Here is an 18,725-nt window from a genome sequence, read left to right as displayed (position 1 = left end):
TCCAAAGTCAGCAACAACGCCACCATGAACATCAGAGCTTATTTGACAGGAGCGGGTCCAGGCAGGTCCATCCCAAAATATAGTTAGAAAATTTCCATAGGCGCTCCATAGTGCAATGAGAGGCCTCCCGCACAATGTCCGGATTCCGTACATGCACCACATGGGCACATCACGGCAATGCCTTGAACCCGCTTGATGTAGAATGAAAGCACTCACGTTGTTGACGACATCAGTCATGGTGGCCGTGGAGGTCTCATGCATGGTCTGGGTGACCGTGTTGTTGAACACCTCCGTCATGGTAGCTAAAAAGACATATTCAGATGAAGGTCTCCATAGGACCAGGACATCCAAAAACCCACCAGTGGCAACCGAGGTGACAGTCTGAGTCTCCTTCATTGTGCTGGTCTCGAGCATGGTTTGCGTGGCCGTAGCGGTCACGGTCATGGTCTCAAGCATAGTGGAAACGCTCGTCATTGTCTGCGGTTCAAATTTGAGGTCAGAATTCACAAGGGTGAATCGGAAATGAGGAGACATACCTCGGTCATGGTGCTGGTGACTGTCGACATCTCAACCATGGTGCTAGTGGCAGTCATCGTCTCGGTCATAGTGACCGTCGAGGCATAGCACTCTGCTCTGTAAATATGAATCAGTATTGGGTGAGAAAATTACGGGGCTGCTTTTTAAGTCGCGCAGAGTTCACAGAACTGCAGATCTCAAGGTGCCTCATCCGAGGGCCTCAGTTGTGGCGCGCAATCTCGCCACACGCAACTTAGAAAGCAGCCCTCCGTACTTAACAAAATCAGATAATGAAACTCACGAATGGTTGATGATGATCGTCTCATAACACCCCTCAGTTTGATACTAAAAACCCGCCCTTCATGAGCCCCAACTCCCAATGAAATCCACAACTCCAAAATCACGCACCCAAGACATAGATGTACACGACCCATCCGACGCCTTTGAATACCCATACCCACAGTTCATACTCGAGTAACCCCCCGACATAAACGACGAATACGACATATCCGTCGAAGTCGAAGGCGGCGGGGTCGTATACGACGCCGGAGCCGCGGAAGTAGTTGAAGCCGCCGAGTAGCCGGTAGCCGCCGCGCTGTAAGCTTGAGCACTCGAGCTTGCTGATCCATAGTACCCGTTCGCGCTCGAGCTCGCGCCTGACGAATCGTATGCTGCTGTGGCGGCGGCGGATGAGGAGTCGTATGCGGCTGTGGTGGAGGCGGCGCTAATGGGGACCATCGAGACGCCGTTGACGATCTGCGCGGAGGCGGCGCCGGCCAGAGAGAGGAGGAGGGCGATTGACTGCATCGTGAACTTGAACGAAGTACGGTGATAAACGAAAGGAAGGCTGCTGGAAAGCCGTGAATTAAAGCTCGTGTTGCGTCAAGCAAAAAAAGGCGGGTCGGAAAGAAAAGATCGGAAAAGCAAGCGGTCTACGCTGGGCGATACTGTCTAGCAGTAGAAAGATGGGTGCGGGAATGCTTTGGCTGGAAAGCAAGCGCTCTAGGAACGACAATATTTTCGTTGAAAATCAGTACAACGAACTAGACAGGCTATGCCCCGAGTCGGGGAAACACTCACCGCTAAAAAGACAAAAGAGGGGAGGTAGAAAGAAACGAAAACGAACGAAGACCCGCCGAAAAACGAAGGAGGAGAGAGGGCAGAGGGGGTGGGAAGGCATTTTCGCGAGGAAACGTATGCTTATGAGGGGAGAAGGTCCGAGGGAGTGGACGATCAGACATCAATCAGTTCTTTCGGTCATCTCGCCGTTGTCGTGCCCACAGGCTCATGCAGTGCTTCTCCTCTGCCTTTCCAAGGTCGTGCAACACATATAAGAATCCTCGTCGCCTATTGGCCCAGGCTATAACCGCCCGGCATCGTATCGCAACCAACCCCGCTTGGCGACGCGGCTTATTGGTCCCCTACCGGTTCCGATCAGTCCCGCATGAGAAAAAACCTGTAATATTCCCGCGATGTGTGCACCAAGAACTGTTCCATGTATATCTATCTACGTGCTCAAACCGACGAGCGTCTACCAAAATCTCCATGGACATCCAATAAGATCTTGAGTGCATTTCTCGCACGCGTCTTGGCAATGTCCTCAGAAGGTCCCGAGGTAAGAGCCGTCTGTACCTCTCGAGGCTGTTCCTTGAACGGATACTAGGTAACAAAGCAGATAAGTCCGGGATTCTTATAGCCCGTGCGATCGTCGAGGAAGCACTCACCGGCATGTACTAGAGCGAACGACGTCAGAACAAACAACGACACGCGAGAAGACAACGAGCGAACGGACCTTCTGCAGGTACTCGTACGCGACGAGAGTGAATCCAAACTGCGGGCTACTTCTCAGGACACGAGCAGGTCCTCCTTTGAACAGCGCGCGGGGCCCTTCCTCTCGGTCTGTCGACAGGGGGACAGCCACAGTGTCCCGTTCAGCGATAGATCAACAGATGACGGTACAAAATGCGGCACAACTCACAAATCTTGACGAACGCATCAGTGAGGCCTTTGTAGTGTGTCTGCCCTTTCCGTGCTTCCACCTGCAAGCGAGTCTTCACCACATCTGCCAAATCGTTAGCGACCGTGATACCATCTTTCGTGACTTTGTAGTCTAGATTTCTCTTACCTGCCGGAGTTGTCAGGTATGCCGCAGGCATTCCACTGTAGACGGCGGGGCATCAAAGATGCGATCAGCATTGCCTACTTGAGATCACATACGGGATGAATGTGCGTACGCGATGGCAGCGGAGGTCAGAGTTTCAAGGAATGATAATCGTTTCCCCTGATAACCTTCATGGAAGATGTCCTTCTTCAGATGTGAATACGCGGGGAAGTAGATCGCAGAGAATGGGATGTCACGGAGCAAGCATGCACTTGCTCCCTTGTAGAGACCGACGAGACCCAGCTGGCGAACAATGTGAACGGCGCCCTTGGCCAGCGCACCCTCAGCCTTGGCCGCCTCTCCCTGGACCTGTAAGCGGATCTTTCTGCAAGGCACAGATCAGTCTGATGTGAACCGCCACGGCGAGCGTGGACATGCATACACAATCTCCAGTGGGTTGGTGAACACCTTGGTACGGTACAAAAGAATCAGTATGCATCGCGAAGGATGGCCGCCGTTCTAACGCACCACTTGACAACCTCCAGCAGTACCACCGGCTACCAGCTCCCATCCCAATTTAATCCGTCCGGTCTCTGGGTCCATTGCGCGCCCACGGATGAGATCATTGACGGTGAGCTTGATGGCCTTTTCTGGAGCGACACCCTGATTGGTTCACCTCGATCAGTACCTGCACCCAGCATTGCGAGCAGCGCTCGGACTGACGATTAGTTGAGGACCCAGTCCACGATAGAAACCCAGGAAGCCTTCATTGCGGAATACTTTTCGCACACAATCCATGCTGTTCTTGTATAAGAGCTGGCCGACCACCGTGCTACGTTGGTTCTGCATTCTAGTCTGGAAAGTTTGGCTTATTAGGCGATTTTCGGTCTTGGAACAATGGGACCCTTACTTTCACTGCCGACAAACAATCACGGAGAAAATTCTTAGTCTTTGGACGATGTCAAGAGCAAAACGAACTGTACCGAGATCTATGGGATAAACGATAGTGGCTCCGAACGCTCCAGCGATACCTACCAACAGTCACATTCCATCATCTGGTCAAAGTACGATGAACTAGAGTTATCACGCACCTCCAAGAACGAAATGATACGCTGATTCTCCCACCTGATGGAGCAATCCGACAGACAACGTCTCCGCGATATTATGCACCTCGCTGGCGTCCCCGGGCGCCTTCCACCGAGGGTCCAACAACTGCGCAAAGTCGATCAATGCAAGTCGCTGCCCACCGACACCTCGTCCGGCAAAGTGAAAGATGATGGACGCCTCCATGGGCGTGAACAGCGAATAGCGCGAGCTCAGGGCTGCGTGGTTCATGAAGTCGGCCTCGTCGATCCGACCGTCTTTCGACTTAGCGGTGGCTTCGCGGAGGACACTGCAAAAAACAATCAGGGACTCTGTGTAACGGAACATAGATGGTGTCCGTACCGCTCGACCATGTCCATCTCTGAATATTTGTAATTTGTTTGAAAGGAGCTTCATTAGTGAATGTCAAAAGTGCCCACCTCGAACGACATTATGGAACGCGATGACTTCAGAGTACGATATGCGTCCTCCGGGGCTGAGAGTAGTCAGTGTCGGCAGACGGTCAATGACGGCGTCAGACAGTTTGTGGCCCGCGATTTCCTGTGTGGCGGGTCAGTTAAATTAGTGGCTGTGGCACCCCGGGTATATATGAGAGCGAAGTGACGAGACGGACCAGGATGATCCTCTTGAATTGGTCCGGCCTGATGAATCCATCCTGGTTGTCGTCCAAGTAGGCAAAAGACTGGCGTAGACGTTCGCCTTGGAGGCCTTTCAGGAGTTGGGTAAACTCATTGTCTGTCAAGTATGACTGTCAGGAATGGTGCATGGACGTGAGTGTTCTCGAATATGCTCACATCCAAGGACGTGAGTCCCATTCTTCTTTCCGAGATAGAGCTTGACCCAATCGCTACCAAACAATGTTCATCGACTAGAAATACAGATCCCCAGATATCCCGCTCACCAGTTGAAATCGAAAGGGATAGCATCCCGACCAACATTGGCCGAAAACACATTCTTGAACTCATCGAAAGTAATAGTCCCAGAGCTATCACTACACCCGTCAACCCAGTAACGGCTTCAGCATCACACAATATCGTAGCGCAGCAAGGGGATAAACCAGACCAACTCACACGTCAAAATACTGGAAGGCGATCCAATAGTCTGCGTCTGGACGCTTGAGCAAGGTCTGGAACACGGTAAAATCATCCCACGAAACGCGGCCTCTTTTCGCACTGTCGGCCACACGGAAGAGGATAGCGAACTGAGCACGGCCGATACGCGTCAGGTCGCCCGACGGTGCGATGGCATTGACAAATTGGTCGACGTCCAAGAATCTGTGCTCGGCGATGGAGGACGAGGTACGGTGGAGGTGGTGGCGGAGGGGGAGAAATAATCCCGGGGTCACGATGAAGCACGAGGTCACACGAACGCCGCAAACAGGGCGTAAAGAAGAAAACAAATATAGTTATTGGGTGTGAGACAGAGAAGAAGGGTGCAGATGACCAGTGAGCAAAGAGTTGAACTGTGAAAGCCCAGAACGAGCGCAGGGGGAAGAACGTACTTCTCTCCGTCAACCACCGTCTTCGCATTCGCATCGAAGGTCTTGTGCCAACGTTGCAGCTCGCTATCCTGCACCCTCGCGACACTTTTCACCGACTCTAGAACGCGCGAGGCCGTCGCAGATGCTTTCGAACCAGAACCGGCGTTGGGATCCATGTTAGTAGTAGAGCAAGGCGAACTTGAGCAGATGTATCACTGAATAGAGAGCTAATGAGCGAATCGGCCTAGTTTTTCGAAAGAATTAGATGTCGTCTAGACCGGGATGGGTATACGCTGTATCGATGGGGCCAACGAGCGACGTCGAGGGCGATCTAAGCAAGCACGAGCAGGGAGAGCGGGGACGGACGTTGGAGTCGACTCAAGTCCGGAAAGGCGGGGAAACGACAGCGACGCTCGGAATTTCCATTCGAGTCCAAACCCACAAACCTCCGAAACCCTTCGCTCCCGGCCAATCATCGCCCTTCGTCCATAATCAGGCGCTCAATGCACGTCCCGTGTGGCGCCGGTCATCTCAAAGTAAAGGAGTAAGTCTTTTCTGTTCATTGCGCATCGAGAAAAGCGACTTGGCGAGGCAGTCTGAAGCTGATACAGTACATGTCCTTGTTCGGTGCTACAGATCGTACCAAGTGCAAAGATACTTCATCCTCTTCCTGCAGTTCATACCCAAGCTCTGCCGCCACACGCTATACAGCACCAACATTCGTCCGATAACAGGAGATGGTCAGCCCAATGTCCGAGAAAGAAGATTACTGACTCAGAACGTACCTGTCGGATATCTTTCTCAGCAACCTCTAACTCCAGCTCCCTCGTGAAGCAGTGACAATGGACCACCGGCATTCCGCCTTCATATACCTCACGTAGCTTGCCGCTGGCTAACAGACCTTTGAAGGCACCGAGGAAAGTGATAGCAGAGTCCGGAAGATTCATAACAAAATGCGCAATACGGTTACGGGGTGGTAGAAATGGCGGTGAGGGGTCTTCTGGTTGCGTAGGTACCGCCGAATCCTCCGGCTGGCCCTGCTTCCGACGCTTTTCTTTCAATTGTGCTTTTGTAAGTTTTGGTCCAGCATAAGCAGGAAAGGGGTTCTCCAAGGCCGTCAGGACAGATGATCTAATGAAGTCCTTGCCATCCTCGCAGGACGCTCGTACAAGTTCAGCAACCTAAATGTTTAGTCAGAAAAACCCCATAACGAAGCGGAGCTGAGGACGAACCTTGTTATCGTGAATATTTTGCTCCAGGTACTTATAGCTGTTTGGGTTCAGGTCGTTCGCCAGAACTGCACAACCTTTCTTCCCAGCAGGAACGGCAAACGGCCCTACACCAGCAAAGACGTCCGCAACAACATCTGAGGGCTGGAATAACTGTACGAGTCGCTCGTGTTCTGTGTGCAATCGCGAGTTCCAATATACTTGCGAGAAATCGAATGTAAAGCGGCAATCGGATTCGTGCTGTAGACGGCCTTAGTAAAGTGTGGATGGAGAGACCTAGAGGAGTCGTACATGTTCCACGATAAAGTCGGGTTCACCAGCGATCAGCTCCATCTTGAAGAAACGGAACTTCGTGTCGATGGAGTCTAGCTTGTTGACCACAGTTCGAAGCCTTTTGTTTTTCTGGATGTCGGAAGATATGAGCCCATTATGACGATCGGTCGTCTGTGGTGAATGGTGAGCCTTACATCGAGAACAACCTGACCGATGATGTGTTTGTACGGTAGGTACTCGGCATTGAGATTCATGTGAGCTGTGATACGGGTCAGAGTTATGATCGGTGAAGTATAGTCGGTCAACAGACCAAGGTGGCCCGTGATCGCGAATCCTGTAGGAGAGCCTTCCAACAGCTCTTCTGGGAGAACAGCCTGCAGAATCTCGTCTACAATGTGTCTCAAATCAGCAACCTATCTGCCACTCATAAGCCTCTTCAAAACTCACCTGCCGTCCAATAATCATAATCAAGCTGAAGCTCATGGCTCGTCAGAATCGCCTCTTGCTGACTCAAAAACGCTCTCGCTTCCTCCGATAAATCAGCTACCTTGCCCGTTGGTCAGCTCCAGCTCTGATTCGCCCCACAAGTGACGATTAAATGTAAACGGAGCACCCACACACCTTCCTGCTGAACTCTGAATAACAGAAGCCTACTCCCCTTCGGGTCTTCCGGGTCAGATAACACAGTTCTTACTTTCGGCAAGTTCATAATCGTCCTAGAGACAAAGCCACCACACAACGACAGTCTCTATCAGCGTTTATCCTTGCCGCCACTCAACACTGAATTATGATCTCCAGCCCTCGTAGCCTCGAGTTCCAGCCTCCGAGCTGCCCGAGGAACGAGATCAAGGAACCAAAGCCTCCCCTCCTCACCAACCGCAAATCATCGAGAAGAAGAATAGATGATGTACGAGTGTACACCATATGCAAGTATCATGTAGCGAAGAGCTAGGCCAAGAGCTTCTCACCGTCTCATCACATCAGCCTTGAGGAGGATACCGGCCTTCGCGGGGGCGACGCGCGCAGCGAGAACAGGGATCGTGCGATGAAAAGCGGAACGGTCGAGCGTTTCTTTCATCCATCGCGCAGGTGGAGGTGAGGTGTCGATGGCGAGCGCACGTTGGGAGACGGACATGGTGAATGATCGGTTTTGTTGAGAGAATGAAGTAGATAGCCAATGATTTATTTTGGAGCTTCTAGGGGCGTATTTACAGAGATGACGAGAGAAAAGTCGGAGGGGAAGGGTCATGCAGGGGGGTGCTGTCGTTCCTCCGGTATGAGCTACAGATTTTAGGTAGCGACGGCGGTGAAAGGGAGTCAAGTCGAAATGACCGTTGAAAAGTTCGCCACAGATCTGCAAATCCGGCAACTTGGCCACGGAAGAGACGCCACACAAGAAAGTCAGCAGGAACGTCATGGCGGTGCCACACTTGCACTCTGCCTCTCACCTTAACATCCTCTGGCGATTGAGTACTAGCGATCTCTTCCTCGTCTTTCTGAAGAGGCTATGTTGTCTGATATAGCTGAGAAAGGTCCATCTCTGGACTCGGTGGACCCATCTGTTCTGGCCCATATCGTCGATGTGCATTGTCACCCTGTCGAAACTCCCTACGATGACCAAACGATGGACGATCTTCCCATTCATATCTGTGCGATGGCGACCACAGCTTTAGACCAGGAAAGGGTAGCCACTCTCGCCAAGAAATGGCCAGACAAAGTCACGCCAGCATTCGGCACGTACTTGCATACCATCGGAGCACACTCGTATTTATATTCGCACAGCAAAGTACTAACCAACGGTCTATCCTCCCCACAGGTTACCATCCATGGTTCTCCCATACCATAGCCCTTACGCCTCCAACATCAAAAGAGGACCACTACCGCTCCCTCTTCCTCATATCTTCATCCGGACCCGTACGTCCAGAGCACGAAGAAGCCTTCACACGTTTGGTGGCTCTCCTACCAGCACCTCATCTCCTCTCCGATCTCCTCCACGACCTACGCTCGAACCTTGAAGCACATCCTAACGCCATGCTCGGCGAAGTAGGTATCGATCGTGCCGCACGCGTACCCTTCCCCTTGTCACGACAGTCTTCCCCTCGATCGTGTTGTACCCCGGAAGACGGTTCAGCAGACCCAATAACGTCCCGTCGAGAACTTTCACCCTTCATAACTCCCCTCCCTCACCAACTCTCAATTCTGGAAGCCCAACTCTCCCTCGCCATCCAACTCCATCGAAACGTGAGCATCCACAGCGTCAAAGCTCCCCAACCGACTCGCGATTTCTTGGATCGGATGGCAAAGAAATATGGCGAGGAATGGTTAAGGATAAGTGTGGATATGCATAGTTGTGGTATGAGTCCGCAAGTCTGGACGGAGATTGAGGTCCGTACTCAACACTCCCCTTCTTTGTCTGTCCTGTTACGCATCATACGCTGATGTCGTTCATGTCTTTCTAATAGAAACATCATGCGAACGTCTTCCTCTCGCTTTCAACCGCTATAAATGGCCGTTCACCAAATCACATCGCCCTCATCAAATCCTGCTCGCCTACCCGTCTCCTCATCGAATCGGACTATGGCGACGCTAAATACTTGGCTTCGCAGACGTGGGATATACTCCTCACCGTCTCCCGTGAACGTGGTTGGCGGATCGAACAGTCGTGGGGTGAGTATGCCGATACTGATCCTGATGCCGATGCCGATGGCGGTGCGGGAGCCGATAGTGAGAGGGGGGAGGAAAGGATGAAGGATGGGTTTCCAGAGAGTTGGGGCGTGGTGAGAAGGTTGGAGGCAAACTGGCTGAGATTTGTGAAGGGAAGACATAAGAAGATTGTTAAGCCCAACCGAAAGGATTCCAAGTGGGATGATTGGGACAATGAAGATTGAATTGGAGCTCGCGCGATCATCGCTGTCAGCTCAGCTTCACTCTAAGAGACCCGTCAACACCTTGGACAACGCTGAAATGCAAGGGTAAATATCTTATTACATCATTCTATTCCTTGCTCACTTTCCTCTCGTACCTTTTCTAAGGCCACTGAATGACCCAATACTCCCTCTTCTTCCCCGCCGTCCTATCATTCTTTTGGGCTCTCTTCCGGTGTAACTTTCCAGATATTTACGTCTTTTTCTGTTTCTGATACGCTTGTGGCGTAAGTATGAACGAGATAAACGCCACCCGACTCTATCAAATAGAGAACCTGCGGGCTTCTGGATTCTGTTCATGGGGATTAGCGTCAACACCCTTTCTATGCGGACTCGCAATCTTCGATACACTCTCGGGTGAGTGGGAGCTCGCTAGGATGAACGACACGCCCCTAAGAGCTGGAGAGCGTACTGTGAATGACTACGCTGTTCCTTCACATTCCCCAGTCTTATTCTTGCACAGGGGACTTTTCGGTTTTTATCGGTTGCCCTCCTCATGGACAAGAAGTATCACACAATTAGTGATGAACTTGAGTCCCTCCTATGGGTCATGCTGTGGATCGCAATTCGACATGCTCCAAGCAAGCTTTTACCCGAGGAGCGTCTGTCTTTCCTACGATTATTCGATTATGAGTCGAACCCAGAGAGTTGGGGCGTGGTGAGAAGGTTGGAGGCAAACTGGCGAAAATCTGTGCAAGGAAGACATAAAAAACGATTCCTTTCGCACCGTTTCGAATGAGAACGAAATCTATGTAGCTTGAGCTTATCTGTAAAGACAAGTTGTTGGCATGCTATATATTCTGGAACATTATACTGACAAAAGGATACAGCAAGATGCAATAGTATAGTACGTACAGTCCGCAAAAGTCCATAAAACAAGTGGTATAAGTCGGTGGTAGGCTTCAAACAATCCTACCGGAACAGATAAGTCAACAAAAAGAACAAGCAAACCCCAATCAGCCCCCCGACGATCATGGAGTCTCTTCGTCGCCGTTTATGGATCATAGAGAGTAGGTTGTTGATGCCGGGCATCGTATCTGAAGAGATAATGGTAATCAGCATCATAGTGGAGGAAGAAAGCAAGTATGGCAGGAACATACTGAGAACGCCGACCATACGAGTTTGAATGGAACCGAGAGCCGTTCGTTGCGATGCGAATTCAGAGCGAGTGGCATACGCTTGACTAAAAAAGAGACAACGAAGATATATTTCTTGTTCAGAGCTGGAGAGCAAAGGGAATAACATACTCTAGCGTCTCGTCAATCATTTGGTGTGATGAGTCGATCCGACCACGTTCAGCTAGAAGAGAGTCCGTCGCTGAAGACTTGTAAGCACTGGACGACAATAGGTATCGGTCAGTATTTCACGCTCATACGGTGTAATGTGAGGAGCGCACTCAATATCGTTCCGAACCCCGCTGAGCAAGTTTATTTGGTCTAGGGCAGCCTTCACATTCGCCTATACAGTGGTTCATATAGTAATGTAAGTAAGACTGCACGTCGCGTAGAGCATACCCTGCGAACATACCTTCGTCCTCCTCAGCTCCCGCACATAATCTTGATACACGTCCCTATGCCGTTGAATCGCACGTAGCATAGACTGTGACGGTGGATTCTCCGTATCATTCGCCAAAGTCGAAAGCTGGTCGTTCGCCTCTCCTAACTGCGGAGCGCCCATAGCATCGTCTAAGAACGAGGCAATAGAGACGTATAGAGAATTAGGGGCGCACCTTCTCCAGCAGCTCCTGAACATCCTGTTCTACGTCCTGCACCCTTGCTGTTGAACCTTCCGCTTCGACGTCTTCTACGCCTGGCCGAGAAATGGTAGATGCGAGACGGGCGTAGGATGTAAGTTTGGTGTCGAAGAGGGATTCGAGGGTTCGGCATTGCCGGTGGAGGGAGTCGTAGGTCGCCATAGAGTCACAGAGCAGAGTTTAAACAGAAGGTATGTCAGGGTTCGCTTATGGTCGTAACGGTTTCGAGTATAACGCAGTAAGCTGGTTGAGGAGTATGCTGGAGGAGGACGTGTACAAGATTCACTGCACGAGCAGTGCCACACCTTCCGCGACCCGGCAACTTCCGTTCAAGGAAGGAAGGTTTATTCAGGATACAAAGTGGGCCCTTAAGGACCAATATCCCTATCCGTAGCAAAGTATGTACCAATACACTACTACGGAAAAGGAGTGCCACATCTGGCCCTCCCAAACAGCTTGAATAAGCACCGAACGGATTCTCCCAAGTCTCTCCTGTCAATGTGTCCTCCAACCCTTTCTCTTGATCTGTATTATCATATATTATATTCGTCTCGGTACTACTGGCTTGAAATGGATGGTATTTCTTGAGAACTCTCGTAGCCCGTTTATCTGAATGACGGAGAGATCGAGTGAACGACATCATCCCCGCATCCCATCGAGCGCACGTCCCTCTTTGTACCGTCTCCTACTCACTTCGGTTTCCCAATCCTCGGCCTAAAAAACTATAAGAACCTTTCCGCTCGCTCTGACACCTATGATTATCTTTCGCCCCCTGCCTTCGCACTTCATCACTCGCAGCTCCTCCACGAGATTCTCTCCGTCTCTTGTATCGGCCAGACGCAGCTTCTCTTCTAGTCAATATTTCAACATGCCCTCCAGCAGTCCCAATGATACCAACTTTTCTGGCTTGAAGCCTGACGAATCTAAGGCTCTGTCTGAGCGCTCTGCGGAACCTCATGAGGAATCTATCATCAAATCGCTGAAGGAGCTCTACACTTGCAAACCTCAATCGGTGAACCAGCTTTCACTTTCTTCTGCTGATGGTTCGTGACCCATGTAATCTTTATGGCTGTTCAATAATGTTGCAGAGCACCTATGACATCTACACCAAGGACGCTATCTTCCATGACCCCATTGGCTACGCTGAAGGCGTTGAGACCATCCGTGCTCAGTTTGATGCTCTCCCGAAGGTAACAACGTCTCCTTCCCCTCCAGTTTATTTTGTATGTACAATATGTCTGATCAACATCTCGCTCACAGCTGTTCCCGCGCGCCGATATCGAGAAGTTCCGTATCCTTCAGAACCCACCTTCGCTCCCTAAGTCATTCCTTCTCATCGACCAGGACGTGGCGTACTACCGCAAGCCGGATAGCTCGCCCACCAAGGTAACTTCTCGTCAAATTCATGGTACATTTTGGCTTGCTGATTAAATGTATCCGTCAATCAGACCGTCAACTCCCTTCTCACCCTCAAGCTCGACCAGTCCAACAAGGTGACGCATCACCAGGAGGAGTGGGATCATAAGCGGGAGACCACGTCCGACGATGGGTTTTTCGGGATGCTCAACGAGGAGCGAAAGAAGATTACTGCCAACATTACCGCGAAGTTCATGGGAAAGTGATCATGCCAATGTTAGATTGAACCGTCTCCCATATTTGGGATCGTTTTGTAACATGGTTCTTGTACAACAATACTCGTATGACATATGTCTGTGATGATACACGTCTCAAGGTCGAAGAGCTCTACACACCGCCACGACTTCTCAAATACCGCAACTTACAATGGGGTCAAATCTGACAGTACTTTCACTTGAACGAGAACCAGCCTTTGGCAGTCTGCTGAGTGGCCAGTCTCTTTGCCTGTGAAAACAATCAATGATTCCATCACAAAGAACCCGGATTGCAGGAATGATGCTCTCACCTGCGCCACCATACTCTTACTCCCCTCCTCCAACGAATTAAAGCTCTCCTGCAGATCACCCAGCATCTCCCTATGCGCCACCGGAAGAAGCACCGTAATCAGCATCACCCCTCCAAAAATTCTGGTCTAGCCAACGGTCAAAAGTCTAAGCACTCACCCTCTCTCCGAAACAGCAGCACGCAACCGATTATACAAGTCTCCCTGCGCCCGACCCGCCGAAGCAGCAGCGTTCGAAGCTTTGCTTCCCGCCTGCCATTCATTATATTTACTTCCCGATGCTACCCTCGGTGGTGGTCGCTCAGGTATCACTCTGTTTGGGCCTGCCACTAACAGACACAAAGATGCCGAGAAAAAACAGTCAGACATGACAAATTTGACAGGGAAAGAAGAACGAGATGAGCGAGACACATACGCAACGCATCGACCTGCTCCCCCGTCATGGCGACCTCAGCCTGTCCCACATACCCCCCAAGCCACGCCAATCCGCTGAATAAACCTGCAGGCCCTAATCCCACGGGCTGTGGCTGAGGAGGTATAGGTTTACCTGCCGCATAACCCTCCGTCAGGGAGACGAGCGGAACGTGGTAGGCGCGTCGGATATTGAAGAGGGTGTTTATGTGCATGGCCGTAATCGGCGAGTTCTCGTTCGACGGGTCGAGAGGAGTGAAAGTGAAAAAATCGCCCGTGATGTCTGCTGATGGCGGTATCGACGAAGAAGCAGAAGGGGGAGAAGAAAAGGGAATAGGGAAGGTATGCATATGTTCCAGGGCAGGGAGCGAATAAACCAAGACGTCCTGCGACTCCGTAAACGCCACGAGCGCATACGAAGCGTTCCGTCCGACGATCTGAACCTCCATTATCCTCCCCGCTTTACTCCCCCAATCCGCCTTTGACACCTTCTCCTCGCCTAAATCGGCAAAACAGCGTACACCCTTTGCGCCCGCAATGATCATGAATGTTTGAGGCCCCTCGTCTTCATCGCTGGATTTTCTAGTTCTGATACTCGGAGTGGGACTGCTGATAGGCGGTCCGGACTGTAGAGCGATGGAGAAACGGTTCCGGTCAGCTTTGCAGGGTGCGCCGGTTCGTGCGTCCATGATGAATGTGCCGTTCTGGAGTGGATGGGATACGGTCTCGATTTGACTATCTTTTGGAGGAGCAGTGATGGACCAGGATCCGTGGTCTGATCTCGAGAGGGTGTATGTACTGGTATGGCCTGATTCACGTGTGGCCATGAGACGAAGTCGGGGAGCACGATCTGCGCAGAGCGTCGGTCTGCGTGAGTAGAACAACGAATATTGCAAGAGGGGTCACTGACCTGAACGAGTAGAGCATATTATCCAGATGAGGGAGCCGATAGGATCTACTCCGGACGATTTGTTGAGGAGCGAATGCCGATGATTCGACTTATGGTCCGTATCACCCTCCACGTGAAGAATCGTAGAGGGCCCCCGCATATTCACAACGGACAAAGAACCGTCCGTATACGCTACTGCCATAAACCCTGTCATGATGAAGGACAAAAGTCAGCCGAATTCGGATGAGCTGATGAGTACACGAGACTCACCGACATCACACATCGTACATGCAGAGGTCGGAATCGAGGAGTTTATCATAAATGCAGGCCTGAACCTCAGCCCCTTCTCTACGTTCACATGTCCCAGGTGTATAAATGGCTCCTCCATCTGAACCCCTTTGATATCGGACTGTGCGTCATCGTGCAACCTATACACAATGACCTCTCCACTGACCAGTACGACAGCGACCTCCAACGCTTCTGTCGTGAAGATAACACGCTCTATTCGAGCTTGATTTATGAATGCGGAAGATGTTTGTAGAATAGAGGTGAGCACAGCCATGACATCAATCGTAAGTGCATGGAGTGGGTTCGGGAATGGTGTGGTCAGCGTTGGTGAGCCGCTGAGTGTGAGGAGCTGAACGGAGGCATCCAGGAATCGGATGGTCATGTCTTTATTTTGGGTAACGATAATCCGGCGAGGTTCGAACTATACGTCAACGGTGTTAGTGACGGATGCAAACATAGCATGAAAGCCAAAGCATGAACACCTTGGTCATTTTAGCATCCTGGAGCACGTCCTCATCCGGAACCGAAACCCCTCCCTTCGTCGGCAACTTCAACGTCTCATGCTCCAATCCCTCCAACAACCTCTCATACCCAGCCTTTTCCACCGCCACTAACTCAGCCCTCACCATCGCATTCGGTCCACTCCAGAGCGAAACCGGCAAGTCCGACTTCCGAGGCTCATGTGTAATCTGCATACTATCCAACGTCGACTCCAAATCTGAAGTCAGCGCCTCCATGGCAGCGTCATGGTCGTCCTGGCCAGATTCCATAGCGGAAGGGGGCGGTGGGAGCTTCATTCTCAGTTTTTGGGCCTCGGATTCTGGTGGGGCGAGAAATTCGAGTGGAGGGAACTCGTAAGCTTCGACGGCGCGGGAACCGTGCTCTCCTTCTGCGATGAAGATGATGTCTGCCGGACCGTATGTCCCACCGAAATGTGGGGTATCCTTGGGTATGAGCAGGAAATCCTGTGTCACTCCAGATGTAGCGTAGAAGTGAGCATTCACAGGGTCGAGTGATGAGCGCATGGCGTTTCGAAAGTGTGGATGTAGACCATGCGACTGGGTTGCAGTTGCGGGAGGCTCAGGAGGATTGAAGGCTGGAAGCCAGAGGACGTTGACACCGTTAGCGTCACCGCCTAACTGGCCTCCAAGGATAACGAGGGACGTTTCTCCTCCGCGAGGGTCAGATGAGTTAGGGAATCCACTCCATGTGAGTTTGAAGATGGGCTCTCTTCCGCGATGAGGTGTACGTTTTTGGGAGGCGTCTCCGCTGGGAAAATGTTCATCGAGGGCATCACCATCGACGACATTGACGTCGAGGTCATCTAGCGTTCGGACGAGGAGGGGTTGGTCTTGGTCCTCGACGGCCCAGAACGCGATGGAGCCGTCGATATGCCCAACGGCGAAGAAGTGACCCGAGGGGTGGATAGTGAAGGACGTTACGGAGGGATGTCGGTGGGTTAGAAGACCCTGTGTAACATAAGCTCGATGGCACGAAAAATTTGTACATGCTAGATGCCTACTGGGCTTGAGTAGCCTTCGCCACCAGGTGCTCCAGCAGGGACGACGAGTTGGTATTCTCGGATGGTGGCCTTCTCTCGCTACTCGAACAGGTCAGAGAGGATAGGATATATTTTTGAGAATCTTTACCAGATCTACTAGTGCGACTCCACCTGTAGAGAACGTTTAAACGCTGTGGTGAGAAAGGACCAAGAGATTTTCTGAAGAGAAGCTCCTACCTCCATAGACTACAAACAACTGGTTCAAATTCCGCGGATGAATAGCCACATCCACCGGTACCTGTCTTCATACACAAGCCCCAGTGAGCACAATAACATTTTACTCAAACCGACTGATTTGATGAAGAGGAACTTGAACACTGACGAAACAGGATCAGACTTAGCCAGCGCCATCCCTGTCGCTGCCAACTTCTCCTCAAACAGTTTCCAAGCATTCGGCACTGTGTATGGCGATGTCTTCTTACAAAGCAGATCGAACGTCTTGATTTTTCCTGATTCGAGAGCAAGGAAGGCCTGTGTAATAATCGGTGAGCTTATCCACGAGAGAATGGTCGGGACGGGCAACACACATGGGTATGCGAAGGGGATAGCACAATAGAGCTGTAGTGCAGTGTAATTGGGTCAAAATGTAGCCTATCATCGACGATTTCAAAAGGGGGGAGCCTGCATACTTGACGGGATCCTCGAAATGCACAGTAGCTTCCAACTTCAGCGACACTCCTGGTGGCGCACTAAGATCCCAAAGATACAGGGTATTCTTCTCATCTGTCCACCAGTTCTTCGAGTTCAGTATACACACTCAGCCATACTCATACCCATAAGAGACCGAAGGCATTGACAACGCACCTATACAAAGGAGCTTCGAGACATTGCACGCAATCTGAAGAAACTTAAAGCCAGCCTGACCCGATGCAGGTTGTGGAAGTTTCACGTCCATCTCGACACCGGGCGCGCCGAACACTCGTACGATTCCTTTCGTCGTTCCTACACCACCACAACCCATCCAAGCCAACACAGTGAGAGGGCATTCAGCAGCCAATTGATGACAGAGTCTCTGACGTGGACCACACGTACCACAGGCAAGCAAGCTGGTGACAGGATCATAAGCCAAAGCGACCACATCCGCATGCTGTTCGAGCGTCCGGACGCATCCTACGCTCCAGTCGACAGTGTCTCGAAGCTCGAAAGAGTGGTCTGGTGCGGCTGAGTGGGATTTGAAAGAGAGCATATGAACGGGGAAGATGTCTATTGGTATGAGAGGTGGGATGGAGGTGAGTGGTAGAAAGCGGGACGCGACAGGGGCCACAGGGGTTGCGGGCGCAGTAGGAACTCTCCACTCCAGGCGCTTGGGGCCACCGCCACATCATTCCAGCAGCATTTTATTCGAGAGGGGTGGAATGCCGGTTTATACACCCAAAACGTGAATGAAGTATGGTGGCGTTAGCCACTTCGTGGCAAGCCTTGTGCCGTGGAACCATTTCCTGAATGGAACACTCATTCGGGGGTTTCATGACTTATTGTTGCATATACAGAACCCTAGGGATGATATCTAGACAATGGTCGGAGCACTTTTTAAAAATTCTCCGGGGGGGATTTTGTCAGAGAAATTTCGCCGTTTGTCACATCACGTGCGCGTGACATTCCCATATTTGGAACGGAATGTCACCACCACGATCTCTGCCGCTCGCCACTGTGGCCCGGTGACAGCCTTGAACCTTCTTGCAACGGTGTTTGAAGGCTCGTGGAGTAAGATTCTCGTGATTCTACAGTTACTTAGAGTCAGATGGGTGTCATTTGCATGATATCTCCCTGGTACCAATAGGGAACTGGTGCAGTGCCTTGACGAGAATTTCGCCGCTTGATTAAGGTTAGGGTTAGGAAATTCCCCTGACTTCGGAATGGCAGATTTACTGCCGTTTGCATAGCTATCCGAATTTGCACGTCGAGTTTTTGTGGCGCTTACATCGGCGCCTGTCTGTGAGAATCACTGATGTGACCTCATCCTACCTCGTCACGCTCGAGCTTCACCCTGCTTCACCACTGCTTCACCCTGCTTCACCTTCAAGCCCGCTGTCCGAGTCTGTCGCCTGCTTTTCTCTGACATGTCCTTCACGTTCATCCTTCTATATATAAGTAGTTAAATATTTCTGGATAAGAACCGTTCGAGTGTTGACATGTTATGCAGTGTTGGCGTAGTCGAGGATGCACTAGGAATAGAGACGATTCAAGAGGTTTTTTGGGATGCATGTTCTCCGAGATGGGAGCCGCACCCTGATGGGTTGGGTAAATGACCGTCACGGTATACGGTACCTACGGAGCA

General features: G+C 51.2%; 6 protein-coding genes across 6 annotated transcripts; 2 read left to right on the top strand and 4 right to left on the bottom strand.

Moving 5' to 3' along the window:
- Positions 1-2,031: 2,031 nt before the first annotated feature.
- On the bottom strand, positions 2,032-5,377 carry STEHIDRAFT_47993 (mitochondrial inner membrane protein; the record flags this gene model as incomplete). Its single annotated transcript, XM_007298026.1, has 17 exons — positions 2,032-2,175; positions 2,297-2,415; positions 2,495-2,578; positions 2,642-2,676; positions 2,751-3,002; positions 3,060-3,085; positions 3,146-3,280; positions 3,341-3,472; positions 3,596-3,648; positions 3,709-4,010; positions 4,064-4,082; positions 4,141-4,261; positions 4,335-4,456; positions 4,516-4,568; positions 4,623-4,712; positions 4,792-5,000; positions 5,219-5,377. The coding sequence occupies 17 exons, from the start codon at positions 5,375-5,377 to the stop codon at positions 2,032-2,034; spliced, it is 2,055 nt and encodes a 684-aa protein (XP_007298088.1).
- A 374-nt stretch (positions 5,378-5,751) lies between these two features.
- STEHIDRAFT_117353 (uncharacterized protein) lies at positions 5,752-7,998 on the bottom strand. The gene is made up of 9 exons (XM_007298724.1): positions 7,672-7,998; positions 7,325-7,419; positions 7,151-7,246; positions 7,014-7,091; positions 6,898-6,962; positions 6,722-6,832; positions 6,434-6,670; positions 5,987-6,382; positions 5,752-5,904 (listed from the first exon to the last, which is right to left on the bottom strand). The coding sequence occupies exons 1-9, from the start codon at positions 7,836-7,838 to the stop codon at positions 5,761-5,763; spliced, it is 1,389 nt and encodes a 462-aa protein (XP_007298786.1). The 5' UTR covers positions 7,839-7,998; the 3' UTR covers positions 5,752-5,760.
- Positions 7,999-8,210: 212 nt separating this feature from the next.
- Positions 8,211-9,591, top strand: STEHIDRAFT_47469 (uncharacterized protein; the record flags this gene model as incomplete). Its single annotated transcript, XM_007297996.1, has 3 exons — positions 8,211-8,440; positions 8,491-9,088; positions 9,166-9,591. 3 exons carry the CDS (start codon positions 8,211-8,213, stop codon positions 9,589-9,591), a joined length of 1,254 nt encoding a protein of 417 aa, XP_007298058.1.
- A 798-nt stretch (positions 9,592-10,389) lies between these two features.
- STEHIDRAFT_89228 (v-SNARE protein) lies at positions 10,390-11,633 on the bottom strand. Its single transcript, XM_007298214.1, has 6 exons — positions 11,357-11,633; positions 11,155-11,289; positions 11,024-11,085; positions 10,875-10,961; positions 10,728-10,810; positions 10,390-10,664 (listed from the first exon to the last, which is right to left on the bottom strand). Exons 1-6 carry the CDS (start codon positions 11,540-11,542, stop codon positions 10,540-10,542), a joined length of 678 nt encoding a protein of 225 aa, XP_007298276.1. The 5' UTR covers positions 11,543-11,633; the 3' UTR covers positions 10,390-10,539.
- Positions 11,634-12,248: 615 nt separating this feature from the next.
- STEHIDRAFT_47967 (uncharacterized protein) lies at positions 12,249-13,002 on the top strand (the record flags this gene model as incomplete). Its single annotated transcript, XM_007298023.1, has 4 exons — positions 12,249-12,392; positions 12,469-12,570; positions 12,641-12,766; positions 12,829-13,002. The coding sequence occupies 4 exons, from the start codon at positions 12,249-12,251 to the stop codon at positions 13,000-13,002; spliced, it is 546 nt and encodes a 181-aa protein (XP_007298085.1).
- A 52-nt stretch (positions 13,003-13,054) lies between these two features.
- On the bottom strand, positions 13,055-17,633 carry STEHIDRAFT_89224 (uncharacterized protein; the record flags this gene model as incomplete). The annotated part of the gene is made up of 15 exons (XM_007298213.1): positions 13,055-13,240; positions 13,302-13,371; positions 13,459-13,627; positions 13,714-14,559; positions 14,620-14,805; positions 14,869-15,307; positions 15,369-16,355; positions 16,409-16,486; positions 16,536-16,558; positions 16,625-16,689; positions 16,770-16,918; positions 16,975-17,005; positions 17,077-17,170; positions 17,252-17,389; positions 17,480-17,633. The coding sequence occupies 15 exons, from the start codon at positions 17,631-17,633 to the stop codon at positions 13,187-13,189; spliced, it is 3,483 nt and encodes a 1,160-aa protein (XP_007298275.1). The 3' UTR covers positions 13,055-13,186.
- Between the last annotated feature and the right edge of the window lie 1,092 nt (positions 17,634-18,725).

The sequence above is a fragment of the Stereum hirsutum genome (genome assembly GCF_000264905.1).
Source record: "Stereum hirsutum FP-91666 SS1 unplaced genomic scaffold STEHIscaffold_1, whole genome shotgun sequence".
NCBI classification, from domain to species: domain Eukaryota; kingdom Fungi; phylum Basidiomycota; class Agaricomycetes; order Russulales; family Stereaceae; genus Stereum; species Stereum hirsutum.
This window is presented reverse-complemented; position numbering and strand designations above follow the sequence as displayed.